At 41.1% G+C, this 27,101-nt stretch overlaps 1 protein-coding gene across 1 annotated transcript in view; it reads right to left on the reverse strand.

The window, feature by feature from the left end:
* Positions 1–286: 286 nt before the first annotated feature.
* mta3 (metastasis associated 1 family, member 3) overlaps positions 287–27,101 on the reverse strand; it is a 40,696-nt gene continuing 13,881 nt past the window's right edge. Inside the window, exons 4-19 of the mRNA XM_074662982.1 lie at positions 25,930–26,056; positions 24,558–24,621; positions 23,937–24,054; positions 23,396–23,498; positions 22,485–22,584; positions 22,212–22,400; positions 20,429–20,503; positions 17,688–17,746; positions 17,490–17,608; positions 14,412–14,569; positions 13,973–14,195; positions 11,385–11,477; positions 11,113–11,274; positions 10,584–10,615; positions 10,370–10,488; positions 287–3,432 (exon numbers count right to left, since the gene is read on the reverse strand). Of these exons, the coding sequence (XP_074519083.1) occupies positions 3,261–3,432; positions 10,370–10,488; positions 10,584–10,615; positions 11,113–11,274; positions 11,385–11,477; positions 13,973–14,195; positions 14,412–14,569; positions 17,490–17,608; positions 17,688–17,746; positions 20,429–20,503; positions 22,212–22,400; positions 22,485–22,584; positions 23,396–23,498; positions 23,937–24,054; positions 24,558–24,621; positions 25,930–26,056 (1,913 nt within the window). The 3' untranslated portion in view covers positions 287–3,260. The remainder of the gene's footprint in view (positions 3,433–10,369; positions 10,489–10,583; positions 10,616–11,112; positions 11,275–11,384; positions 11,478–13,972; positions 14,196–14,411; positions 14,570–17,489; positions 17,609–17,687; positions 17,747–20,428; positions 20,504–22,211; positions 22,401–22,484; positions 22,585–23,395; positions 23,499–23,936; positions 24,055–24,557; positions 24,622–25,929; positions 26,057–27,101) is intronic.

Below are 27,101 nucleotides of genomic sequence, written 5' to 3' on the forward strand. Positions count from 1 at the left end.
GTTTTTTTATTATTCTCAGCATATTCATAATTCAACACATGACATACAGTAAACACTAACATAAACATTCTGAATGAAAGAGAAGAGATCATGTGACCCAACTGGTCAGAGGAGGCTCTCACCTCAAAGACATGCGGTGGCGATGCCAGTTTTTGAAACTCATAATTAAATACACCTGAAGGCCGGATGGATCAACGGCAACTTTTTTGAGGCAACGCCTTCTAGGGATGTTGTTTTAAAGCAGGAAGAGGAACAGCTCGAGGCTTGGAGACAGGATAAACTTGACTGCTGGAGACTCTTTTGTCTCTTAAGTCACACTTTGGCTGGGAAGCTTAAGTGCTGTAATAATGTGATTCTGCTGTATTCCAGGTTTGAAGTCCTTTAAATGTATTTTAAAAAACCCAGAAGAATTAAACCATTTAAACTTTGATCTTTGCTTCCAGACTAACTGGAATGGCAATGCAGAGCAAAAATCAGAAGAACTTTAAGAGAAATACGAGTTTTAAAAGACAGGTTTGGGCACACAATATCTAGAATACAGCAGGAGGAAATCATTGCAGCTTTTGAGCATCCAGATCTGAGTGTATGAGGAAAATTGTTGCATTGAAAATATGGCAAATAAAGAAAACAAGTTAGCAAACAGCTGCTACTAAAGTTGCTCCTCTTGCTGCCTCAAAACGTTGCTGTCCCATCACAGCCTGGAGGAAAATATGACGGATCCATGCCCTTTTTCTGCTGCAAAGGAAGTGCTCTTGTACCCATGTTAGGGCTAGGTAGGTACAGTCAGCCATAGAAATAGGATGAGTAGATTTACATCGCTGTAATGAGATATACAATATATTATACACTGGTTCATGAGGGAGGCTTATGCTGTTTGATGTTAGCTGGCCCTAATTCTTTGCCTTGTTATGTTTTCAGACCTGCAGCTTCTTGGATGAAGTTCGTAAAAGTATGTCTCCTGATCATAACTCTTCAGCATGAAAAACTGCGGTTCCATCAGGATTTATAGTAGCTGTTTCTTTAAAAGAAAAAAAGGCAGCTAGTTCAGTCTTCATAGAATAGTGCATTTTCTTTTTAACGTCAGCGTTGGACATTTGCCTCTTCTCCAAAGACTTAAGAACCCCCCAAAAAGGAACCCACCCACCCCACCCTACCAATCCATCAAGATCCAGCCCATGGACTGTACATACGAAATGGATGTTGCCCCAGGAACTCAAAAGTGAAGCCAAGCCACATCTGCATTTTTATCAGCAGACAACAGCGGGTGCTAAAGCATCTGGTGAAAATAAACTTAGGATTTATCAAAGTCTATGAAAATTTAATGACACTTTTTTACTTCACTTTTATCTTTAAGGATGTCTTCTTTGTAATTTTATGGTCATAAGAGCTAGTATATGTAGCGTGACGTACATTTGCTAAGTTGTAGTCTTATTTTGCAGAAAAAGGCAACAACACGTGGGAGCTCTTTTAGCTTGAAAAGTTGCTACCATAAAAACCTATTTTATAGTTATAGTGATAAACATTCTGTTCTATGCTACCCTGGCTTGCTTTCAGTGGTGTGTATGGAAGGGTCCAGTTGTTGAAAAACATTTGCTTAAGTTCCTTCTTAGGATCCAAAACATGTTCTAAACCATATTCTTGTGTAGCAAAAGATGTATGCTTAAATAAACTATAAAGAAGATCTGTTTTAATTGGACTGTAGCGACACCTTTTGGCCCAGAGTTGTACACACACTGTTGTGAAGAAGCTGTTGTTTGAAACAATAAGCAAACTTTGTACGATATGTAACTCTACTGGCAGCTTGGTGCTCTGACATATCCTTAGGCTAACGTGACAAGGAGCTTGTGTTTTAGCATGTGGCTCATGCTCTATCACTCTCCCATTTAGCAGTAGCTCCTCTGTCGTTTTATTTTTCAACAGTTAGGCTCAAAATTAATCCAAGAAACTTTTTCAGCAGAGAAAGGAATACAGATTTATCTGCTCAGGGTAAGGGTGTCATAGAAACTTTGACAAACCATAAATCAATAAGGACCTGCCTGACCTGATCGAGAAGCGCATTGAGAAATGACCGAATTTGGTACTGATAATCTGATTTTAAAGTGTGGATTATAATCAGGTATATATCTAGAAGGACTATTCCAAGATCACTTTAAAATTTCTAACCCTAACCCTAACCCTAACCCTGACCCTAAACCTAACCCTAACCCTAAACCCTAAACCTAACCCTAACCTCCAACCCTAACCCTAAAGTCCCTTTAAGTGCCCTTAAAACCATACAGTTTAGTGTCCTCTTCAGTGGCCAGAACGTGCTGTATGTGCCTTTTTTTTTCCTGTCAAAAAGTCTGTACACACCCATGCCCACTGTACTTGAAGCTAATAATTTTGCATTAGCTAAATTACTTTCCTATCCAGTAGCAGCCAAGATGACCAAGGCTAGACTTTTCTCAAATCACAAGTTAATCTTTGCTCACTTTTCTGTGTCATTTTATGTTGGATTAGAAAAATACTGAAATGAATTTGGTTTGGTAGAACATGGGTCCAATGGGTGGCATCAGGGGCGTATACAAGGAAGCAAGCTTAACACACCCCACACTGCCTTAACACTGCTTACACTGTAAGCTGGTCCCCACAGAGTTAGAAGTTAAGAATGAGTCAGCATGTTGCTTTATGACATTTGAAACCCAAGCTATACACTCCACAGACTGGCTAAACTCACTTCCTGGTATTCCCCCCAGGTTCCTGGTTGCAACGTCAACTTCTTATACACAGTATCTGATCCAGCCCCATGCCCCCCCTCCAACCCAAAAAACAACTTTATACAAACTAATAAAACTTCACAACAATTCACCATCAACACAAGGTCACACAGAGATCCATCGTTATGTCCATCCATAAAAACAAAAAGCCACACACATCCTCTCGTTATCTCGTGTTTTTGTCGGCATTATCACACAGACGTACACACCCAGCCACACACTCACATGCACTCAAATACCGTATGTACACACACAAACACATTCCCAGGGGGATGAAAAACAGGCAGCACTTGCAGTCAAGTGCAGGTGTATGTTTCTATTGCATCACGTCTCATCACATCCCTCTGTTTCCCAACAGTAAGATCGAGCTGTGGAGGATTAAAACGGTATTCAAGGATCAAAAAAGAGGAGGGTTTCATGAGAGAGTCAGGAGGTGAGGATTTGTTAGTGTGTATGCAGTAGGCTAGGGTTTTTTTTTGTTTTGTTTTTTTGAGTGTCCAGTGTTCAGTCGTGGATGACAATGGGTCCTCGCATCCTCAGGCTGGGGTGAGGGTGTGGAGGAGCAAGGACGAGCCCCTGCGGTGGGCCTTGGGAGACCCTGCGCAGGGTGATTTGCTCACAAGGCTGCCGGCAGGCGTGCCTCAGCTGGGAGCGGGACAGCAGCCTTCTGGCTCTCCTGCACAGGTGGAGACAAGACAGAACATAAGTGCAGAAGAAGATACACAGGTGTGGAGCAAATCAATGAATTACACTCAATAACACTCGATTTTTGATCTTTCTTCTCCATTATATCCCATATCTTAAGACTTCGCCAGGGACAGCTGCTTCTATTCAGGACTCATAAGATGAGCTCATTGGTGCTGATCAGACTGCAGTGAGCTTTCTTCTGTGACCGGAAGTCTTTTTAACAGCCCACAGCAACCACAGGCATCAAACCGATGACCCATGGGCACACTAACAAATGCTGGACCCAGCACTAATGGAATTCATACAGAGCCAAATGCGAAAGGCATAACCACAATGTATGGCTTATTGTTCCAAGTTCCCTTCAGGCGTTCTGGAGAAACACTTCAGATTTAACGCACGGTCGAGCCCTTTTGACATGCCCTCTCTTTCCTTCCCTTTCTCAGAAGCTACGTGTGTTTTCCTCATACTTGCTTCAAAATATAGCTTTTCAATTTCCTCCAGATCCCCGCTGCTGATAAAATAAGCTCTAATGACGTCTCAGTGTGCATTACATGACCATGTGGTAGAATAAGTGGCTCTGTAAGTGCATGCAGTGGGGGCATCTCTATGCTTTTATGTCTGGAACAAAGAGCCCAGAGATGATCACTCCACATGTAAAACAGAGCAGAAACACACAGATTCAGCTCTGATTGCACATCATCTAACGCTCTGCTCTTTGTCTGTTCAGCTTGCCGTAGAGAGGCACAGAGCAAACATGTTAATCCAGACTTGTTTTGTGATTTCTGATGATTTTTCCTGTTGTATTATTTCGCTCTGCTGCTGCCTCTCCACGCTGAATGTAAAATAAAGTCACAGGAGAATACAACTCACTGCATAAATATTTATAACTTTACTTCTACTTCTTCTGACTGTACTTTAATATATTTTATATCTGTTAAACTTTCACTTGACAATTTAAGTTCTATGATGTTTAATTTCATACATTCTCATTTTTATCCTTCCATACATATTGTATGAGCTCTGCTGAAGGGAGACTCTAAAGCAAGAATTTCATCACCAAAGACAGCTTCACCTTGATTTGTGTGAATATAAAAGTTAAGATCTTAAACTTGTGACTGCTTCAGATACAGTTTCAACATTTTAGATCGCTGTCTTACAACTTCAGTTAGATGGGTTTCTAGGTGGGGTTGTTCTTGTGTGGCTAATTTCCAAATGGTTTGAACAGATGTTAAATTCAGACTAATTGTGAGGTCTAAAGGTAAAAACACTGAAAAAGTCAAAATGTATTCAAAAGGGTTAAAAAACAAAGAATGAGTGGATAGTGCTGGTTTTCCTGCATGAGGTTACCATTGTTTTTCAAGGTCCAATATTATACAAAAATCATTTCATAAAGTCTTTTAGTGCAATTTGTGGATCTTTGGCTTTCCTCCCAGCCCATAAAATGTGATATTCAATGACAAAACCTGTACTTAGTAGTGCTTGTGAATGTAAAATTCTGACCTAAAACGAGCTGTTTGGATTTTGGGGATTTGCCGACGTCAGCGATTCCCTTTTTAGACCAATCAGGAGCAAGTCTGACCTGATTGGTCCACCGGAACAGATAGCCCCCCGCCCACTCCCCTCCCCGCTGCTGTTCAGAATGCCAAGGCTGAAGAGCTGCACCGTTGTTGGCTGTAAACAGCCACATAGTTTCATGCACAAGCTCTCCATCTCAGAAGAAGACAAGACTAAGTGGCCAGAGTTCATTTATCAAGGAAATGTGCCAGCTACACTCAGTAGAACTGTGCATGCGTGTGCTAGTCACTTCACGGCCGACTGCTTTTCCAACTTTGGACAGTACAACAGAGGGCTAGCTAATAGACTGGTCCTGAATCCAGGCGCATTACCAACCATCCACCAACAAACCTCGGACCCTGGAAATGTGAGTATTTTAAATGCTGTGTGCTGTGAAGCAGATGTAAGAGCTTTTCCTCAGTGTCCCCCCTGTCTCTGTGTTAGCTTCAGGATGCTAACTTTAGCTGCAGTTAGCCTGTTGTTGTAGCCTGTAATGTTACAGTAAACAAGCTTCGCTGTTTTCTAAAAATTGTGCACTTGGAGCTCGTGGTACCGCTCTCAGTGATTTGGAAGAGCAGAATGGTATCAGCGGTGACTCATTTACATATGACGGTCACGCCCACTAAATCAGAGCGTTCTGAACAGAGGGGGGGCTATGAGAGCCTGGAAACAATGCTGCTGTGCTTGATTTATTGGCTTTTTGGACCAAAACATGTTACTACCATTTCATGAAGGCATCAATGATCCATATTAAACTGCAGAAGAGGAGCAGAATATGGGACCTTTAAAGTTTGATGGATTTAATGAATTTAAGTTTTGGGTGGTAAAAATCAGACAAATGGTGCATCACAGGAGCTACTTGTCCTCAAAGGCGACAATCACTTCAACAAAGTGAGCAACAGACAATTTAAACCTAAACTCTGAACAAGAGGTATTGCTTACTATTCCCATTTCTGCACACTGTACCTGTAAAAGGAATGTAAGGACTATCTGTTTAAAGTGGATTGCAGGGAAATCTTTTGCCTGGAGCACACACACTGTTGTAAAGACCTGACTCTTAACTAGACACATATTGTTTTGGAAATAAGATCCTCTTTTTAACTCTACTTTTCTTTGTTCAAGACAACTTTTTACCAGCTACAACGCCGTGAGGTAAGGTATTTATCAACAGTTGTGTAGATCTACGGTTTGAAACACAACAGCAAGCAAACTTTGTCAGTTTGTAAGTAGTTTAGTAGCTGTCTATATGTAGCGTTACTCACAGCCCAGTGCTCTGAGACAAGTCTTTAATGTTTAATGTTAGTTAATCCTAGCTAGCAAGTTTAAATAGACCACTGCAGAATAACTGCTGACTGTAGAATGAACATTACCACAATTTTTTTGGCCGGTGTTTTAGTCATTAGCCAGTGTTTTAGCCCATGTTTTAGCATTTAGAAGGTATTTTAGTCGTTAGCCAGTGTTTTAGCTTTGAGCTTGTGTTTTAGCCTTTGGAAGGTATTTTAGTCATTAGCCAATATTTTAGCTTTTATTTCATGTTTTAGCCTTTAGAGGGTATTTTAGTCATTAGCCAGTATTTTAGCTTTTATCTCATGTTTTAGCCTTTAGAGGGTATTTTAGTCATTAGCCAGTATTTTAGCTTTTATCTCATGTATTAGCCTTTAGCTCATGCTCTATCACTCTCTTGTTTAGCTTTGTTCATCCCTCTGTCCTTTTTCTGAAAAGACAGTTCAGCTCCTGTGTCCACTATCACTACAAAATTAATCCAAGAATTTGTTTTCAGCAGAGAAGGACACTGATGCATCCTCTCACTGCTAAACTTTGTCAGCCTTGGTTTGTCATGGAGACTTCACCGTGCCATAGATCAAACAGGTTCTGCCAGACTCACAAAGGAAACTAAGAAATAGCATTGAGAAATAACCTGTATAAGTGCTGATAATCTTATTTTCCATCGTGGATTACAAGCAGGAATGTCTAGAAGGAAGACTTTTTAAAGATCACTTTGAAAGTCCTCACAGGGTCTTAAAGCAGGCTATAGTGAAAGTCATGACCTCAGAATTACTTTTCTATTAGTAGTGGTAAATACATTTTTTCCCTTTAACAGTGAAGAAGTGTTGTGAATTTGTTGTTTCCCTACTTTCTTTTCAACTCCGTCATTTGGTTGCATGACGTTCTGCTAAAAAAAAGGTGCTAATTTCCGATCTCTTTCTGTTTCTGTCTCTCCTTCCTCCCTGAATAAGCAGGATTGATCTCCCTCTCATCCTCCCCGCTCTCTGACACACTGTGCTCTTCATCACACATACAGAGAAAGAGAGGAAAAGAGTGGATGGGGAAAGGGAGAAAATGAAAGTTTGTCTCATCTCTCATGAGCAGCAGTCTCTCAGCAGCGGCTCTAAAAACGTCTTTAGTTCAGTTCATCATTAACTCTGTCTCTGAAAGGCGGTGTGGTATAACAAAGAGTGCTGCAGCCATGGCCATGCGATCACTCTCAGACACACGGTCATGTTGAACGTATTGTGAGTGAGTGATCCATGAGAGCCAAGCCTTGGTTAATGTGGTAATGATATTTCCACTCGGGGCCCAGTGGTGCCTGGCTCCTCACTGGTCCATCTACACCAGTTAGAGAGGCTAATTTTAGCCCCGATGATCAGAGGGCGGCTGTGACGGCCGGGTGCCATGGCTCATTTAGACACAGTCCTAATGGAAGAACATCTTTCTTTCTCACATACAGACATGAAAACACAGGCTTATTATATGCCTAAGAGCGTATGAGGGTGTAAGTTAATAAATCACTGATTACACACTAAATGTATGTGTAAAACACATTTGTGAGACTATTACATTTTGTATCTATAGAGAGTGCAATGATGGAGGAAAACAGACAAAGAGTGGCTGAGATGTTCCTGTTGAGGTTACTTGTTTTTCAATTCTCCTCCCATATAAACCCTTTACTGGAGTCTTTGGCAATGCATTGGTTTGAAAGGCAAAGAAAATCAACACCACACAATAAATGTTGGTGGAGAGCATATTATCATTTGGTGCTGTGGTATTAAAATTCATGAAGAACTGTTAAATGAAACCAGCGGCTGCTGAAAGACAGAGAGTGAATTATTAATCAGTTGAACTGCTGGCTAATGGTAAAAGAGAAAAAAGACTTTGTAAACTCCAGTGCTAAAGGTTTTGTAGGCCTACTGTTGGTAAAGTCCATGTTTTATATTTAGTCCATGTAGTTAAGTCCATCGTTTGACTTTTGGTAGGCCTACTTTTGATAAAGAGTCACAGCTGTTTTGATAGGCCTACTTTTGGTTTTTGGCAGACCTGCTTTTGGTATAGTCCATTGACTGTATATAGAGTGGACAGGGTGGTTCCGCCATTTATCATTACTCGGTTTTGAAGCCAAAATACCCCCATCACAGGCGCCACCATTGTAGCAGTTTGCAGCCAGAGTCTGCGCAATAGAGACGATGAGGGATTCTGGGAGAATCTGAGAGGAGCCGAGTGACAAAAATAATATATATATTTTTTTCTTTCGAGAGTGTAATCACTTCTTGACTCTACCTCCCGACATATTTTACAATCCCCGAAAAAAATACACGAGAACGACAGCTGTCAATCATTGTTAAACTTATGTAAAACCTCGTTTTTAACCTAGTATAACTAATACAAACGAAACTTTTCCGAAAAAGAGGACTTGAATAAAAGACAGCCAAATAATATCTTCAAATCACCACAACAATCGGATGTGAGAAACATTTCTACGAGGAGTATTAATTTTCTAAAGTTTGACCACAGCTCATCTGGAATGGCTGGAAAGCCGTATTTTATATAACCCATACTGCAGCCAGTCACCAGGGGGAGCAGTTTTTGTGGAGACCTCCCTTCGAGCCGAGCAAGTAGACATCCATTTTTTTTTACAGTCTATGGTAAAGTCCAACATTTGGTATTAGGTATATTTTGTAAACTTCAATACTTAAGATTTTGTAGGCCTACAGTCGGTTTAGTCCATTTTGGTATTTGGTACATGTAGTAAAGTCAATAATGTTGCATTTGGAAAGCCTACATTTGGTAAATTCTAACATTTGGTTGGCCTATCAATTTTTAAATCCAACATTCAGTATTTGGTACATTTGATGAGTTGAATCATTTCGTATTTTTTTGTTAAGTCCATCATTTGGCATTCAGTAGGACTACAATTCATCTGTCCTCACTTCTGGTTTTCTTTGGGCCTACATTGAGCAAAGTCTAATACTGAAAATTTGGTTAATTCCAACATTTAAAGGTCCCATATTATGCTCCTTTCTGCAGTTTAATATGGATCATTGATGTCTTCATGAAATGGTAGTAACATGTTTTGGTCCAAGAAGCCAATAAATCAAGCACAGCAGCATTGTTTCCAGGCTCTTATAGCCCCTCTGTTCAGTAGAGTCTGATTTAGTGGGCATGACCTTCATATGTAAATGAGGCACCGCTGATACCGTCACGCTCTTCCATGTCACTGAGAGCGGCGCCACAAGCTCCGAGTGCACAATGTTTAGAAAACAGTGAAGCTCGTTTACGGTAACATTACAGGCTAAAACAACAGGCTAACCACAGCTAAAGTTAGCATCCTGAAGCTAACACAGAGACAGGGGGGACACTGAAGAAAAGCTCTTACATCTGCTCCACAGCACACAGCATTTAAAATACTCACATTTCCAGGGTCCGAGGTTTGTTGGCGGATGGTTGGTAATGCGCCTGGACAAGCCTACATTTGGTGAATCCAAACATTTGGTTTTAATTAGGCCTACAGATGACAAAGACCAGCGTTGTCTTTGTCATTTGGTAGAGTTGAACATTTTCACATAGATTGTAAAACAGCTCTGTTGGGGTGTATTTATTAGGAGAAGAACTTTAAGATATATGCTAATAGTGGCGTGCTGTCTTAATAGTCTTATTGGTGTTGCTTTGTTGTTTATATAACAGAATTTCTTTCTTTTTTGTTGCCTCTTGATATTTTCATCAGCTTTTGCAGAAGAGTCAAACTCTATGTCGAGAAAACTTCTTTATCCAGGTTGTCCAAACTGAAGTGACTGTTTTGCATTGAGCAGTATGTTAGTGTTTGATGAGCATGTTTTTGATCTTTCAAAGTCAAATATTTTACACTCCTTGCTGGTGTTTAATGAGTCCCTGCAGGGCGTCACTCTGTTTGGACCTGGCTCTGTTAATTAAGGTACAAATTTATTGAGTTGAATCTATTACTGTGCACATGGTGAGCAGCTTGACGTCACCACTCAATTAAAACATCTCTTCCTCTTTGCCCACATAACTGTCTTTCCCATCATACACACACATGCACACACACACAAAGGGGTCAGAGGAAGGTCACCTTTGCTTACCTGGTCTCCCTGGTGACAAGGAAGAAGCTGTCATCAGGGGCATCGATCCAGTTAGGGCGTCGTTTGCGGATCATTACTCCACCACGGGTGTTTCCACTGCTGCTGTTGCGGCCGTTATGCTGCAGGAGAGATGATTACCAATCAGTGAATCGTCAGTGAAACATCCACGGTTTGAGCTTTAAAGGATTAGTTGGAAATATAAGAATGCTCCTACCAGGAGGGGTCCACCTGTTGTACTTGGGTTCTCTGCGAAAAAACAAAAGAGAAAGGTGTGACCACATGTGACTTATTAATTTAGTGTGATTAGTGAAAGATCTTCTTCTTAGAAGTGGTAGAGAAATGATTTCAATACAAGTAGTGAAGTAAACATAATGAAACAGAACAATCCAACTTGTCTTCTTCTCCTAATTATATAAATAAGTTGTCGTTTTCTTTAAAAAGCTTGTTTAGATTAAAGTTGGCTATCAGCTCTGGGTGAATTTCCTTTTAATTAGATATTGTTAAGCAAATCAACGACAAAAACATCAGATATCATCATTTTTTGGTCCCCAGGGTTTCCTTCACATCAGGTGTGACTTATTCAGAAGGAGATTTTCCAATTTTCGAGGGTTTAAAAGATGAAATGCAATTACCCCCAGCTTCCAGGCAGGATTAACTTCAGCAATAACAGTCTCCAAAAAAAATATAAAAAAATGTAATTTGTAGTTCTCTGGATTGCCTGAGATGTGTTTCAGTGTGTGTACCTGAGCGCCTGTCTTGCTCAACCCTGCTGTGGTGATGGAAGCTGCGCTTTCCCAGCATGCCATGGGGGCCGTGTGGGAGAGAAGAGAGGAGGCGCCGGGGCGGCGGTGTCTGCAGACCGGGAGTGCGGTGAGAGCGAGGGGCATGGGCTGCTGGACGCGACTCTGGAAGAGACACCACACTGGAGCTGCATCAAGAGGCTCCTACAGACCGCCTGAGTCTGAGCGTCGGAAAATGGTTCTGATCAAACGCTGATTTTCATGAGCGGATTTACCTAGGAACTGCAGAACACTGGTCAGAGTGCTTCGTTGGGCCGCTCTGGTTTTGGGTAGGCGGGTCCCCTGCCCCTCCGACACCCTTAGCATGTCTAAACACACACACATACACATTTTACAAAGCAGTGCTGTATCTTTCTTTCTGTATGCTAAACCTGCTTTCCCACCAAAAGTACCCAGAACCTTTGGTTCCAGAGTCTTACTTCAAAGGTTCCTCCGGGCCACTTTTGTTTGTGTTTCCATCTTAAGTATCAGGGTTATGTGGTACCAGCTCCTACTTTAAATTTAAGTTCCTGCTGCACATTGTCTGAATTTCTATATCTGGAACCAAAACTTCCTAAGACTGAAGGGTTCCTCCAGGCAGCTGCTGCAGTCCAATGTAGTTATAATCCTAGTTGATCATTTTTGATTACTTAAATGGTTCCCATTCTCTTCCCATGTTGCTCTCCATGTCTATATAACCTATTTTTGAATGATTTTAAAGGTTCCTTCTAAAATTTGTCAGGCTTTTAAAACAAGCTCTAGAGATCTTTAAAAAATACTTTTACACTTTCTATGCTTTGAAGAGTCATTTGAAAAGTTTTAAGGATGAAATCAGAAATGTTCCAGACCTCTATGCAAAGTTCTGGTACTTTCAGAAAGCACTACTCTTGTAAAAGTTTCCTTTTGAAGGTGTAATAACTTTGCTGGAACTTTTCCAGGCTCAAGTCACACATACTTCAGAGGGAGATGGCTAAGGACTGAAAGTACTCCCTAAAGTCCCTTGGGACTAGTTCTTGGAAAAAGTTTCTGCAGCAGAAACAGGACTCGATACAGTCAGACAAAAATTTCAAAACACTTTCTAACATCTCTGCAAAATTATGCAAGTAAAACATAGTCTCATTCAGGCCTTGGTTCTTCAAATACAGCTGCTTAAAGAGAACTGAGAGGTATACGACATAGTCCCTAGGTCTTGGAGAAAGTTCCTGCAGTGGAAACATGACATTAGGTTTGTTTTATCAAATACTAAATTGATTTTTTTTAACCTCCTTTGAAACTTTTTTGATTAAAAAAAAGTGAGCCAATATGATGTTATTTTGTACAGAATATGCTCCTGCTGTAAAGAATTCAGGGTAATATCTCTATGAAGAGCTGATTGGCCGTCTCATTTTCATGGTAGGGACGCAGTTTTTCGACATGCACATACAGAGAAGTACATGCTCACATGCACACGCAAACAAAAACATATCAAACCACACACACACACACACATTAAAAATGAAGGTATTATGACAGCAGGCACTGGAGCTGGAGTCCATGCTTGGGCACAGTGGGGGTGGGAGGTGGGGGATGCCTGTATGGTCCCTCTTTGGAGTGTGGTGGAGCTGATGGACAGATAACACGGGACACATGAAGCACAAGGACTCAGAAGAGATGCTTTCAGGTGTGACTTTATTGGAGGTCTACTCACACATTCACACAGTGATGAAAGAAAAGAGCAAAAGAAAAAAAATAAAGGAGGAGGTAGAAGATGAGATGAGAATATTGCAACAGTTGTTAGAAAAATGAAGGCAAAGTGGAGAGGGAAAGAAATGGCTCTGAATGGCAAATCCAATCTGCGGGAGGATTTATGAGAGAGAACAGGCCACATGATGGATTCATATGAATATTGCATGAACAGCTGAATGGAGGGCACGGCGAAGGAGCAGCCAAGAAGACACGGTTCAGTTGGTGACTCCTGATCTAACTAGAGGAGCAGCCCAGCAGCAAAGGAGTCAAAAAGCAGCAGGTTTTTGTGTTTTTTTTCTTTGTGTCCTTCCTACAGCTTCTTTCAAGTTTCATCATCAGACTAAAGCTTCGATCCAAAACACAGATTCTGCCTGAAACACTCACAGGAATGATGATCAACAACACAAAGGAAGAGAAATGAGCGCAAACAGGGAAAAAGGGTTAAATAAATGATGAACAAACTTTAACTGAGGTTCAATATTTACAATATACATTCAAATGTGAGGCACGTGACAGCACAGAGTGAGCCAGCCTGTGCAAAATAGAGCTTCTCTTATTAAAATACATTCTCTCTACGACTATCTGCAGCAAATACACGGCTCACACTGGAGTATGATTTCTATTTGATTCTATTACAGTCTACTTGTTAATGATGGGAGCAGAAGGAGTGATTATTTCTGTGTGTGTGTGTGTAAAGTGTTCAATAGCCCTGTTTAACCTCAAAGTCTCACTGTGTGTAATCTAACAATGGCTTCACTTCACGCTGACAGAGAATCATAACAGGAAAGAGGGTAAAAAAATAAAAAACACGAATGAAAAGATGATCAGAACTCATAGTCATGAGGACAGGCAGTCTTTATTGGAAACAGGGGGTGGGAGAATACAAAACCAAAATAATAATAATAACAATAATAATAAAAACAGAAAGAGAGACAGACGGAGGAGGGGGCGGGGCAGAGACGGGCAGAGATGGGGGGTTGATGGTGGGGTAGTCAGAGTGAGGAGGGGTGGTGAGTGTGTGTGTGTTGTGTGCAGGTGTGTGTGTGTGTGTGTGTGTGTCCGTGTGACAGCAGTTAGGAGGAATTGAAAGAGCTCTTACACTCTGCCTTTATGGCCCCACAGTTAATGGGCACAAAGGGCCGGCGTGCGGCACGGCGCAGCCTGATGATGTCGCGGCACATGTGTCGGGCCAGCTTGGTGAGGCGGGTGGCCTGCAGCAGGAAGGCCTGCTTGGTCTTCATGGAGGACTTGGGGCTGCCGCTGTTTCTCATGGGGACCATGTGGTTGGACTGGCGGGGGCCGTGACTCCGAGAGCGAGGCTCCTGGGGAGAGAGGAGGAGGAGGCTGTATACAGAAGCTGCTGCTTATGCTTTCTTCTCTCAGTCTCTGACGACCAGACACAGAACATTACTCCAACAGCTGTTTTAAGGCAGTCTGGAGATTCAGCTACACCAGTGGAGAAAGTTTCCTTCTCTGGCGTCTGATCCCAGCCTCTAAGCTCTGACTTTAACCTCTCTGTCCACTGTGGATAAACTTACATTAGTTGCTGGACTCGGGGACGTCCTCTCCTCTGGCCCCTCCGCTCTGCTCGGCATCTTCAGGCCTCCGTACTTCTTCCAGTACATCCAGCAGGAGACGCACAGGCGGCACTGCATGTTGGGAGGCCCCCACGAGTACCACTGCGCCGACTGCATGGCTGTTGAGGCACGAGATGCATTAATGAGCAAGAAGCACAGGAGGGGAAACACTGGTCTGAAGACACTCAGCGTATTGATCTCTCACACACGGCTTCAAGCCTCTCCAGTAATGATTTCATCAACGTTCAATTAGACGGAGTCAGAGGACTCGCTAACAGCTGAGTGCAGGAATAAGTGCATCAAGTAACTTTGGTGTCTGCGGAGCTGGAAAGGCTTTATGGGCATAGATGTACTGGTAGGCAGGACGACAGGCAAAGACTTTTTTGGCTCCTTATCTGATATGTTTCTAGCTTCACCTTCTTATAGCCGGGGTAATAAACTTTTGAACAACAAAATAAAATCTGTGACTTTCTCTTAAAATTTCTGCAATTTACTTTCTCATCCTCAAAGATTCAATGATTACAGTTAAGCTTTTAAAAATGGGAAGCAAACATCATGTGGCATTGAGGAAGTGCGAGGGCTAATAGTTTGTCTTCTAGTTTAGCTTCTACCAATACAAATAAACGCTTTCATTCGCTCTTCAAAACAAAAGCATTGAGCTAGTCTATCATTGTAAGGCCTTAGTTTAATTTTCTGATCATTACTGCTGGTGATGGTTGAAATAATTAGCATTTGGCAAGCTTCATTGTATGTTGAAGTTAAAAAAAATAGCTTTTGCTGCTTCAGGTCTTTGAACAATAGTCAGTTAGTCTGAGGGGAGACTGTGAAAGCACAGAAATGCTGAAAGAGATGAGGAACAAAAACTCTACATTTACAGAACAAAAAGTACAAGGTTGTGAGTTTTTCTGTGTTCTGTTCGGCTTTCATGGCGTTACGAAGACAGGACGGAGGACGGCGAGGGAAGCTGGGTGAGAGAGAAAGAGGGGTGGGATGAGCACAGCTGGGGTTGAACTCAGGCTGTTACTGCCAGGACCAAACGGTTCAACTGCTTAGTTAAAGCCCCGTTTCCACCAAGTGGTCTGGTATGGATCAGTCCAGTTTGGCACGGGTTGGATCGGTAAAGACTGATCCTGTTAGCATTTCCACAGCCAACCGTGCCCTTCCTGCTAGTGTAAGCCAGATGCCGATTGCCACATCAGCTACATAATAGCGTGATGCCATAGCAAGAGACATAGTGTGACCCGCTAATGAATCCAACAAAGGCAAAAAAAAGCGTCAGCAGTAAACAAAGAGCAACGATTAAGGATGCACAATATTATCGGCACAATATCGGTGTCGGCTGATAAAAGCTTAAAAACACGTTAATCGGTATCGGCAGATATGAAAATTTCTGCCGATATGCACAGCCAATGAGGTGCTATTCAGTTAGGATTATTATTATTTTCTATCTGAAAAATAAGCTCCTTAAATAAAATGTAGCACTTCATTTATTTGCACTGCAGAGCTCTGTGTCTGTCACCAGGTTGTTACAGTAGCTCTGAAATAATCAAACGCAACTTGGTTATGTTAAAAAATGCATTGTACATTTAAAGTTCATGTGATCTAAAGAATTTTTTTTTTCTGTATTTCAATACTGAATGTCTTGAGTTTGAAAAAATAATACATTTCTTATTTATGGTAAAATCAAATGTTTTTTGTCTTGTTTTATGTGTGTTTCTCGAACAAATAAGACCGTCACAATTAGAGTAACATATAAATTCCAGTACAGGATAGACTTAGCTTTGTTTACAGTGAAAAAAACAAACAAACTTGTGATTATCAGTATCGGTATCGGCCAAAAGGGGTTGTGATATATCGACATATCGGATATCGGCAAAAATCTAATATCGTGCATCCCTAGCAACGACAGAAGACATCCAGTAAAGAAAATATCTTTGTGAAGTTGACTGAAGATTTAAGCATGGCAGGGCTATGGGTTGATCTTCATTAGCGTTGACACACAGGAAGGGACGACTCTTTTGACCAATCAATGGGCTGCAGTGTTTCTAGGTCCACTGGGATTGGATCGGTTTGTCTGGTACCCCAAGATGTGGTGCTCAGTCTGGCTCTGTAATTTGGGAACCTGTCCTGGTTTTAGTCAAAAAAAAAGACCACAAAATCTGTGCAGCCTAAAAAACTACATTTCTTGGTGGTAACCAAAGACTTTTGAAAAAATGGACATGATCTTGCTTAGAACTGCTCCCCCTGGTGGCTGGCTGCAGTATGAGTCAGAAACTGTTTATGCGTTCATTTCAGATGAGCTGTGGTAAAATTAAAAAAAAAATACAACTCTTAGAAATGTTTGTCACATCGGGCTACTTTGTTTTCAAGTCTCTTTCTTGTGCTGAAAAGTTTCTTCATAATTAGTTATTAGGCGTTTAAAAAGGGGTTTAGGTCACGTTTGACTGTGAATGAAAGCTGCCATTCTTGCGCAGGTTTTTTCAGGAATAGTGAGATGCGTCAGGAAGGAGAGCCAAGAAGAGATTCGACTGAAAAACTTGTTTTTTTGTCACTCATATTCTCTACTGCGCAGACTCTGGCGGCGCCTGTGACGGGGGTATTATGGCGTTAAAACTGTGCAGTGGTAAAAGGGGGAGCCATGCTGTTAACTCCATACACAGTCTTTGATGAAAACTGGGCTTAAAATCAGCGCTACTTTCTGATCACAGGTTCAATTCTTGGTCCAGTCGCATGTCACCTCTCATTCTCTCCAGCAAAACTTAAAGAGCCTCTCATCTAAAGCACAAACCCATCAGACTGTGTTTGAAGGAGCTGATGAGCAGAATCGATGTCAAAGGGAGGTTATTGATCAGCAGATTAGTCATGGCTGGCAGGAAAAAGAAGCACTGATGGGGAAAACTGATAAAAGCGTCTCTTTGAGAAAACCTGGAACCTTTGTTGGTTTCCTGTTTTTTTTTCCTAACTGACCCATGTTCACTGCCCTTGTGATTTAATTTCATCCCTCGTTACTCAGAACTCACAAAAAAAGGTAAAACTCACTGTAGCAGCTCTCGCAGGCTCGGCCCCCGCCTGCAGCGTGGTAGGCCCCAGGGCCTGCTCCGTTCACTGTGGCCATCTTGCCATTGGTCATAGAGATCTGGTTGGGGTTGGGCTTGTTACTGTCAGACAGGAGAAAATGATGTTTAGGAAACAGTCTGAAAGCAGTTACTTTCTGAGACGTGAGAGGCAGTGACTTACTACGTGGGGATGTAAACTTGCTTCAGTTTGCTTTCTGCCTCTGCTGCCTTCAGTCTCTTCTGCTCAGAGGAAAAACAAGAAGGATTCATTCATTAATAAGTGAACAAGTCTGCAGATGTCTCTTTGATAAATAAAACCCCCGTCAGACAGTTTGACGCCTTTAACAACAGCGTAATCCCTCAGCTCTCTTCCTGCCTGCCAATCAAAGATGGAGCTGAAATACACCAGTGGATTTAAAAGGTGGGTAGCTTTAGGGGGTTTCTCTTTCTTCACACTAACACCTGTGAAAACACCCTTTTTAAATCAACCAGAGGGATGAAACGGCCTTCAAACTCTCTGAATCATTCATCCACACTTTCAAATTCACTTTTTGTCACTCAGAAAATGAATTTCCAACAATTTCTACATAAGACATCTCAGACTACTTGTCTTTAAGATGGAGAGCTCTTGAAAGTCGATGAAAACTTTTCTGACTCTTCTTAGACTTAAAAACTAACCCTGATGACAGAGACTGGCGTAAGATAATGTCATTGAATAACTTTACAGAAGCTGTGCAGTGCCATTCAACTTTTTTTTAATGTCGTGCTGAACGTCGCTTTTCAAAATCTGTCTCTGACAGTCTGTTCGATTTTAGGGTTTTTACTTTAACTGCAGAGCTGAATCACTAGAGCACCAATCCGCTCAGAACTAACAAATGCAGTGCCATAATGAGTCCTTGAAGACTCTTCAACTAGACAAAATGTCAGAAACAGACTCCCCTTTGTTGGCTTTTCTACACTTGATTGCTTTTTTTCATTTATCCCAACGCCATCACTTCGTTTTTTTTTTTTTAAACTTAGCCTGAAAAAAGGGAACATTTGTGTTGGGTAGAGTACTTCTTTGTTGTAATAATGTGTCGTAGAATAAATCACAAACCAATGGAAAGCCTGTTTGTTTTTCTTTTAAATGGAGAAACATTTTTCGAGAACATGTATCTCTTATTTGTATGTATTTAATCTGAAACCTTTAAGTCTTGGGCTTCTTTTAGTCAAACAAGTATTAGCAGATTTTAGTCAAATATAATGTAAAAAACCTAACGGTGGCAAAAACATTCTTCAAAATGTGAAGTTTTGCACACTGGTCTTAGTTCTTCTGTGTAACTGCTGCTGCTGAGCAGCTGTAGACGAAAACATTAAACTGTGTATGTATGTGGTGCCACATCATACTTTTATTTAAATCCTGTTGTTTTATAAATAATCACAATACATAAACTTGGACTGTAATTTGCAGGTATCATTGTGTTTTCTTTCACATCTTTCCTTACCCGTTTCCTACTCTCCATCTGGAGTTCAAAAGTTCCTCAGTTTGGCACATTTTGTCTCCTCAGACTACATAAATTTATATTTTTACCAGATCCTGAATTTTCCTTCGAGGACTGATAAAGTACACTCTACGCTACAGACTGTGTAATAATAAAGGTTTGTACTTGTCCTCATGATCCTCTGACAGGCACTGCTGCACATGTGTGCATGGATGTGTTGTCGAGGTAACGGGAGGCTACGTGTGCGGAAAAACAGAGCTGCAGGTGCAGGTGGCCCAGGAACAGCGTTAGCAGCTTCTGTGATAAATTTCAACCAGGTGCCACTCTGAGTCTGCATCTCTCCCAAACATTTTAGTCATTGACTTTTATTTACTTTCTTTTAATTTTTTTTGTTAACTTTTTATTTATTTAACTTTAAACAAGCATTTTTGACTTAAGTGTCATTCATGTTGTGTCACTGTCTTCATCATCATGTCTGATGTTTTATTTAGTCTGTGTCAGTGAAAAAGGTTCGTAGATAAATATTTTTCATCCCAGTCTTTGTCGGTGAAATTAACACTGGTTGTGCCCACGAAAAGCTTGCCAAATCGTCTCTGCCAATGCCTAACAGTCCAAAAAAACAAGACATTTGTTTATTTCTTCTGATGTGATGTCATCTTCTTTGTAGCAAAACCTTTTTGAACTTCCTCTCCATGCTTTCTATCTTTTTGTTTCTTCTCATCTTTTAAATGAACTTTGTTCTTGCATTTTAAGTTATTTTGGTTACTCTCTGTCAAATCTTGGTTGTGTTATCCTGGATTTCTGCCACTCTTTGTCCATCAAAGCACTTTGTAAACATTTTTATCTCCGCCAAGGAGGTTATGTTTTTGGGATTGTTTGTTTGTTTGTCTGTGAACAACATAACTCATAACGTAACAAATGGATCTTGATGAAATTTTCAGGAAATGTTCAAAATGGGATAAGAAAGAAGTGATTAAACTTTGGAGGTGATCTGGATCACCATCTGGATCCAGGATTTTTTTTTGAAGGATTCTTTATCATTGTGAGATAGGGCTGTTTTACCATATGTGTAGATAACTCCACCATAAATGGTTGGATTGCTTTGCAAAAAATAATTTATAACGCTGTCAGGTAACAAAGTATTGTACAAACCTGCAACTAACACCAAATTGTAGCAGACAGTCTGCTGAAAGGGAGTATAACATTAAAGTAGGAATAAAGTGTTGGTGACAATCACAATATGCTTGGTGGAGGTCTGTGCTCTCTGCTTTTCTAGTTCTAAAGGTGCCACAGAAATAGATTTAATATTACTATTATTGTTGTTAGGACAAATGGCACAGAAACATCTTTGACAAACAGGTAGCAAAGCTTGGAAACCTCTGTATGTGGCTCTTCTAGAGTAAGCCAGTTTATTTTATTCCACAGTTCTGAATCATCTCACCTGTTGCACATATCTGTCCGTGGTCTTCCACATGTAGTAGTACTCTATGATGCTCGTCAGGGACTTCCATGGCAGCTTCACAACAGAAGTGAATGAGACGTGTGGAGAGGGAGACACAGACGAGACAGAGAGGGGAGGGGAGAGCAAATTAATGATATTAATATCTCGTGTTCTTGCCATCTGGGTGTGAAAAGCCGTCATGTTTATTCATGAGAACGAGGCATCGTGACCACAGAGGCTGAAAGCTACTGGCTTTGCCTGTACCAAAACACACACAAACACAGATTCACACATTTAATAAGTATTCATGAGCACCTGCTGTGGACACCCATATCCTGCCTTTACCGTACTGATTAGGTAGAAGCTGGGGGGTAAGGTAAAGTTCAATAAGATCAAATAGTCAGGTACTGGAGGCTCAAAGGCGGCTGTGGAAATGGTGAAGTCCAGATCGTAATAATTCAGTCATGCTGCACATAAAAAGGTACAGACTGTACAGCAGAGCATTGATGTTTTACCATAAAGCCAGCAGAGTGGGTAATAACTGAAGCAGATCGATATCTGTGTAAACGCTGGAGTCTCTGCTTATCACAAGCAGAGAGACGCTTTTAGCTCCGAATGAACAAAAGGAAGAAAAGAAAATCAACCTGAGGAATAATTCAAACCTTTTTTAAAGACTCAATCTCTCAAAATAAGTTTCAAGTTAAGAATAAAACAACTAACCCAGAACAGAACAGAGCATTTTACGCTTATCCATCAGATGAAATCATTGCCTTTTTATTTTTAATCTGCTGCCGTAACGTTTCATCTTCCATGTACAGGTCACAGAGACATGATGGTGAGACCAAGTCAGCCCATCAGAGGTCGTAACAGAGGGGCAAGAGGAGTGAGATGTATGGTGGCCAGTAGGTGTCAGACAATTTGCAGAAGTCAAAACACAAATGCAAAAGCAGAAACGCAATTGCAAAGAGAGAAACAGGAATGCAAAAGCCACAACACAACAGAAGGTAAAAGAGGTCAGTCATCCTAACGGACAAAGAAAAGTTGTGAAAGTAAGTAGTCCTTACTTTCACAATCTTTCTGCGTTGGTTGGAATATCCGACCTCTTACCTTCTGTTGTGTTGTGGCATTTGCAAATCGGCCATGGTAGAGATGAGATCAATACAAAACAGCCACGCCAGCAGGGCAGAGCAGAAACCACCTCAACCCATGCTACCAAAACAAATCTCGGAGTCAACAAGTACACAGATTGCACAAATAAGGAAATCCCTTCCTCTCCAAGTGATTTTGTGTCAGTTTATTCAAGCTTCAGTTTTTTTAAGTTGTGTTTGTCTAACATGTTCATTATCAGTATAAATCCTCAGGACACTCAGTAACAGCTGCGGTCACTGAACACATATGAGTGCTTAAGGTTTCATCTCCGTGTCCCAGATATGTTGAGCTCTTTTACCTGTTGCTATTCTTTGTGCTGCGTGTTTGATGAGTAATAAGTTGAATCCTTCAGCCTCTCTAAGTCTTTATGTACAATTTCTTGTCTGTTCTCGCCTGACTTAGATCTGCACGCCTGATTTCAAACCAAAAATCTCCAGCTCTTGATTCAAGAACTGTAATGATTTTGTATTGTATGTATTGCATACATTTTTTGTCTGATGGATTTGATTGTCCCTAATTCGTGTTGATTATTTTCATGGTATGTGGTATGTAAAGGATGGTGTTGCAAACTCTTCATGTAAAAAGTAAGGTAAAAAATTCAGGTATTTTCAACACAACCTGAACACACACTTACAAAGTCTTGTCGGATGTCATTGAAGTCTTTTCCGTATTTCTCTAGCGCCTCTTCAAACATAGCTGCCTCCGAGGCGCTCCACTCCTCCATCTCGTCCCTGCAGAGCACTGGGCCGCCCGCCGGGACGAGCACGCTCAGCGCACTGGACAGGTCGTAGTTGTGACGGTGAAGCGTGTCCATCGCATGGAACTGCAGAAAGAAACAAGACGGGGCGGTTACGATCTGTCACTGGAGCCATGAGCTGGTACTGACTTTAATGCGTGTCCAACCCACCAGTGTGATGTCTCGTGAGGCTGCAGCTGCACTCATGTGTAAGCTCGGCTGTCTGACTGAACTGCTGCAGTCCAACGCTCGAGCAAAGGTCCCCACCGCCCTGAAATAAACACAGAGGAACAAACAGCAAGTATTAATTAAACATCAGCCAACTACTGCAGAGTTATACATCTCTGTCAGACGGGCTCGTTGCTTTAGTGAATTGTTTTATTCAGAAAAGATTAACGCTCAGCTCTGAATATGCTTCCAGTAACAAGGCACAAAAAATAAACGGCAGAGCAAACACTAACGAGAGAATAATTTAACAACAAACTTTTTCTTTGAGGATTACTTTCAATTCAAAATAAACAAATTAAATCACATTCCTCATTGTAAATATGAAGCTTTATAGCAGTAACACACAGCCTGGAAAGTGTGTTACCCCCCTCTGCAGAGGAGGTTGTGTTTTGGTGCAAGATTACAAAAAAGAATCCAAGTTCACAGCACAAGCTGAAGAAAAATGGTGGAACGCTTGACCAAGTTGGGGTGTAATGGTACATGTATCTGTGCTGAACTGCTCCATAAGGCCGTACGGTTCGGTATAGTGCTGTATTCGAACGAGTACAGTAAGTTTACATTAGCCGCTGCACATGGCTCTTTAATATACACGCGAGTACTCGTCTATGATTGGCTGAGCAGGGAAGGCGTTTTAATATTTATGAGGAAAGTGGACCGTGAGTCGTGTTTTGCGATCATGTGCATATCATGTGGACGTAACGTCTCACGGTGAGCCAATCAGAAGATGAATATCAAAGAGCATCCGTAGCCGTGATTTTTGTGTACCGTTACACCCCTAACCAAGTTTCCTCTAATTTTTTCACAGACAGATACCAAAGTTAGTTTTGGTGAGGTTATGTAGTTGAGGGTCTTACCGTGCCACCACGAGGAATTGGTCTATCTGTTTGTTGGTGAGTGGACACTCTGGATCCCACAGCTTCTCTTCTAGCTTGGACTGGTCCCTGTCGTCTGCCTCGCCTACAGAGGAAGTAAGCGATAGTTAGTCGTAATGGCGGTAACGAACAGAGGAGATGCTGGTTTCTTCTTCTTTTGTTACTAGAGTCTTAAATATTTCAACTCATCTGAGTACTTTTAACCCAAAACTTTTCAAAAGACTGGAGACAAATTTCTTCAAATTATTCATCAGCAGGAAAAATAAGATCCATAAAGAATTCAAAGCTACGTGTGCACAACATTTGTAAAACTGGTCATATGTGACTAAATCTTCTGTTTGGGAGACACAAGGATCAAGGGTAAAAATCTGCTGTTATTCCCGTCATCAGAGCCAAGCATGTACACTGTGACCCATTTACACAAGAAGCACACCCCCACACTTCAGATCTCAAGGTGAGATATTAAAAAAACGAAGGTGTGATTAATTAGCACATATGTAGAGTGGGTTCAGCTCAGACCCACCTTCTTGTAGCATCTCAGGTACGTCTGCCTGGAAGCGAGGTCCCACTCGGATCTCCCCTTTGTCTGCCAGAAGAGTTTTCTGTGTCGGGTCGTACACCAGTGAGTAGAAGAATGTATCCTGAAAGAAAAATGAAACACATTAGTTTTTAATCTCACTGATTTGTCTGTTAAACAATGAAAGCGGTATAACACTTTGAAGAACTCTGCTTAAAAACTCAAACTCTCAATTTGTTGTGTAACAAAATAGCACAAAGTTAAAGTTTTAGTTCAGAAAAAAAGACTTTTCTAGATTAAAAAATCAGAAAAAAAAATAGAAACCACTTTCTAAACCATGAGTATTTATTACTTTCTTTTCTTTGCATTACATGAATTATTCAGCTTTACAAATCTCCAGCTACCATTCAGAAAGAACTCCACACAGTCTCTTTATTTTTCCCATTTTTATGGAAACATTATGAATGAACACTGAGAGTTGTTTGATGCGTTTTTGTCTGCTCAGACAAGAGAAGAATGACAAAAAAAGACAGTACAGCCCGGCCTCAACCTGCTGTGACACACGCAGCCTTTAACACACACAAACAAAGAGATGATACCTCGTGTTTTTCTTTTTCTCTGACTCACCTCTTTGTCAAGGTATGAAAGAACGGCTTCGGTCTCGTTCAACAAAGCCACGCTGCACTTCCCCCTGACAGCAAGACAGAGAGGGAGGGAGGGAGGGAGGGGAGAGAAAAATGATGCAAGGCACAAAGACAGGAAGTGAGCAATGGTGGTTGAGTCTATTCATGGCTGGACGGGTGACTATCCATGGGCACTGCCTAAGGATGATGAGCTGCTGGGTCTGGAGACAGTGTGTGTGTGTTTGTGTGTGTGTGTGTGTGTGTGTGTGTGTGTGTGAGGCAGGGTGATGAGACCATCTTGAGAGGGCACTGTTAAAAATGTTGAATTATGGGTAGAACGAGCAGAATAAAGCAACAAAGCCCATCCAAATCGTACCCCTAAGCCCTGGGTTTTGTGCATTCATGTCTGGTTATGGGGTTTCCCAATTCTCACCAAGGTTAAGGGGAAGGGCTAAGGGGGAGAGCTACACAGCCTTTAAAATGAAGACAAACCAGGACCAGGAAGGGGAATGACAAATTTCTTATGACATGGAAACTGCTGGAAATAACAAAACTTGTGTTTTTATCAGATATCCAGCTAAATATTAGCCATGTTTTGAATTTTTGGTTGTATTGTAAAACTATTCACTGTAATGATACAACTAACGATGCTATAGCAACAAGTAAAGAGTCAGCCATAGCTTTTAATTGCTACACTGATGTTAGACCAAGGTCACAAATTCACAGCAAACAGACTTCACTACAGTATATTGCATTTCATAGGAAAAAAAGATGCTTATAATACAGAACAAAGTTAAAACACTTCAACAAAAGATGAAAAACACTATATTCAAATAGGAACTACATCACTAAAAAGAAATAATTTTAAAAAGACATGATGAAATGGATGAATGATGCATTCACAAAAGCTACTGAAGCTACAGTATTCAGAAGCTACATATTATAGCCTCTGAATTCCTTAACGTTAGCTTAATGTTTGATTGTCAAAGCTTAGCTGTCTCATCACTCATGTAATGCAGAGCATGATTATAAAGTTTGTCTGCTGTGACTTTGTCACCCTAAACTTACATCAGTTTATTGTCAGTTTGCAAAAAAGTGTTCGGTTTGGAGGCGAATAAATAATTGCTGCTCTGCCTATGACACAGCCAGCTAGTGACTAGAGTTAATGACATAGAGGGAATCCAGTGGCATCTCTTTTCTAAGAAATCACTATGCCAGGAAGAAGAGGTAGACGAAGGGGGAGGGGAAAGAGTGACCATTGGGATTGCCCCTAAAGCTCATAGTTCGTTGTTGAACTGTAAGTGTTTTAAGAGAGCGTCACTGATTGATGAAACTGCTTTCATCTTCAGATGTGGAAACTCATGTTTGTATTTTACCTGATGTGTGTCGCAGGTAGACTTTCGTACTGTCGGGAAAGAAAGAGCTCTCTGTGGCGAAGCTGGTGTTTCTGTTTGTCTGTGAGCTCTGTCTCTGTCGGACTCTCCTTCTCTTCTTCCAACTCCTCTGCAAAAGAAAAACACTTCATCAGAACGTGTCTTCAAAACCACATTTCATGTAAGAAAAACGTGTTCTTACTCCTCAAGGCTAAAAAAGACCAAATGATTAGGAAATCGAATCAGCATTTGATGACATTTCATCACCAAGCTCTCTGCTGGTATACAGGCTTAAGGCTTTGCAATCACAGCCTATTGCTTTCATCTTTTGTTCAGGACACACAGGCAATTACACTAAGGATTATAACAAGAAATGTAATCTTAAGAAATGTGTGTTCATCCATAAATACTGAATGAGCTGCAGCTGAGTCAACACGTAGTGCTGCATGGCAGATAAACATTTAAATCACTGCTGCTCTCCGCAGACATTAACTCTGATCAGTAAAAATGGTCCGCTGCTCGCTGCTGCCTATTGTTACATCAGTTGTTAATACTGGCTCCAGTGCAGCTTCACATCCCTGTGAGAAACTCTGCTGAGCTCCAGATCTCCACAACATCTTCAGCTGCCAGTGTTCTTCTTAGCTTCGGAAACCCCCTCCTCCCACACCTTTCTGTTAGTAACCGAAGCTGACACTCACACACCCACTTCACACCATTTCTGTCCAGCTGTGTGGAGGTGTGAAGACTGGAGCCAAGGTTTGAATCTCAGTTTTTTTATTCATTCATTCCTGCCATATTCATGCGAGTGCAAACACACTGAGTCTTACATATGCACCGTGTCTAGATCAGGGGTTCCTGAAGTAGGGGTCATGGAATGCCTTCCAAAATCAAAAATTCTGATTTACTAGTTGATATTTCATCCACTTTTGAATAAATTGAAAGAAAAATTAGTTAGATTTGATATCAATGCAAACGGAAAATGTTTCATCTGTTTTCCACATTTCAGGACCTGTTTACATGACAACGTTTAATCTGAAAACGCTTTAATGGGGTGAAAAAAATATTATATTATAGATATTTGGCATTTTGCGGCATATCGGCATCTGCCTTTTTTATTTTTTTCATCCGACAGCCGATAAGAAACAAATTTAAAACTGTGTTGTTGTGGCTCTGAT

Source organism: Halichoeres trimaculatus, unplaced genomic scaffold (assembly GCF_033239565.1).
Source record: "Halichoeres trimaculatus isolate MK-OKI-2021-1 unplaced genomic scaffold, fHalTri1.1 fHalTri1_scaffold_23, whole genome shotgun sequence".
Classification (NCBI taxonomy): Eukaryota; Metazoa; Chordata; class Actinopteri; order Labriformes; family Labridae; genus Halichoeres; species Halichoeres trimaculatus.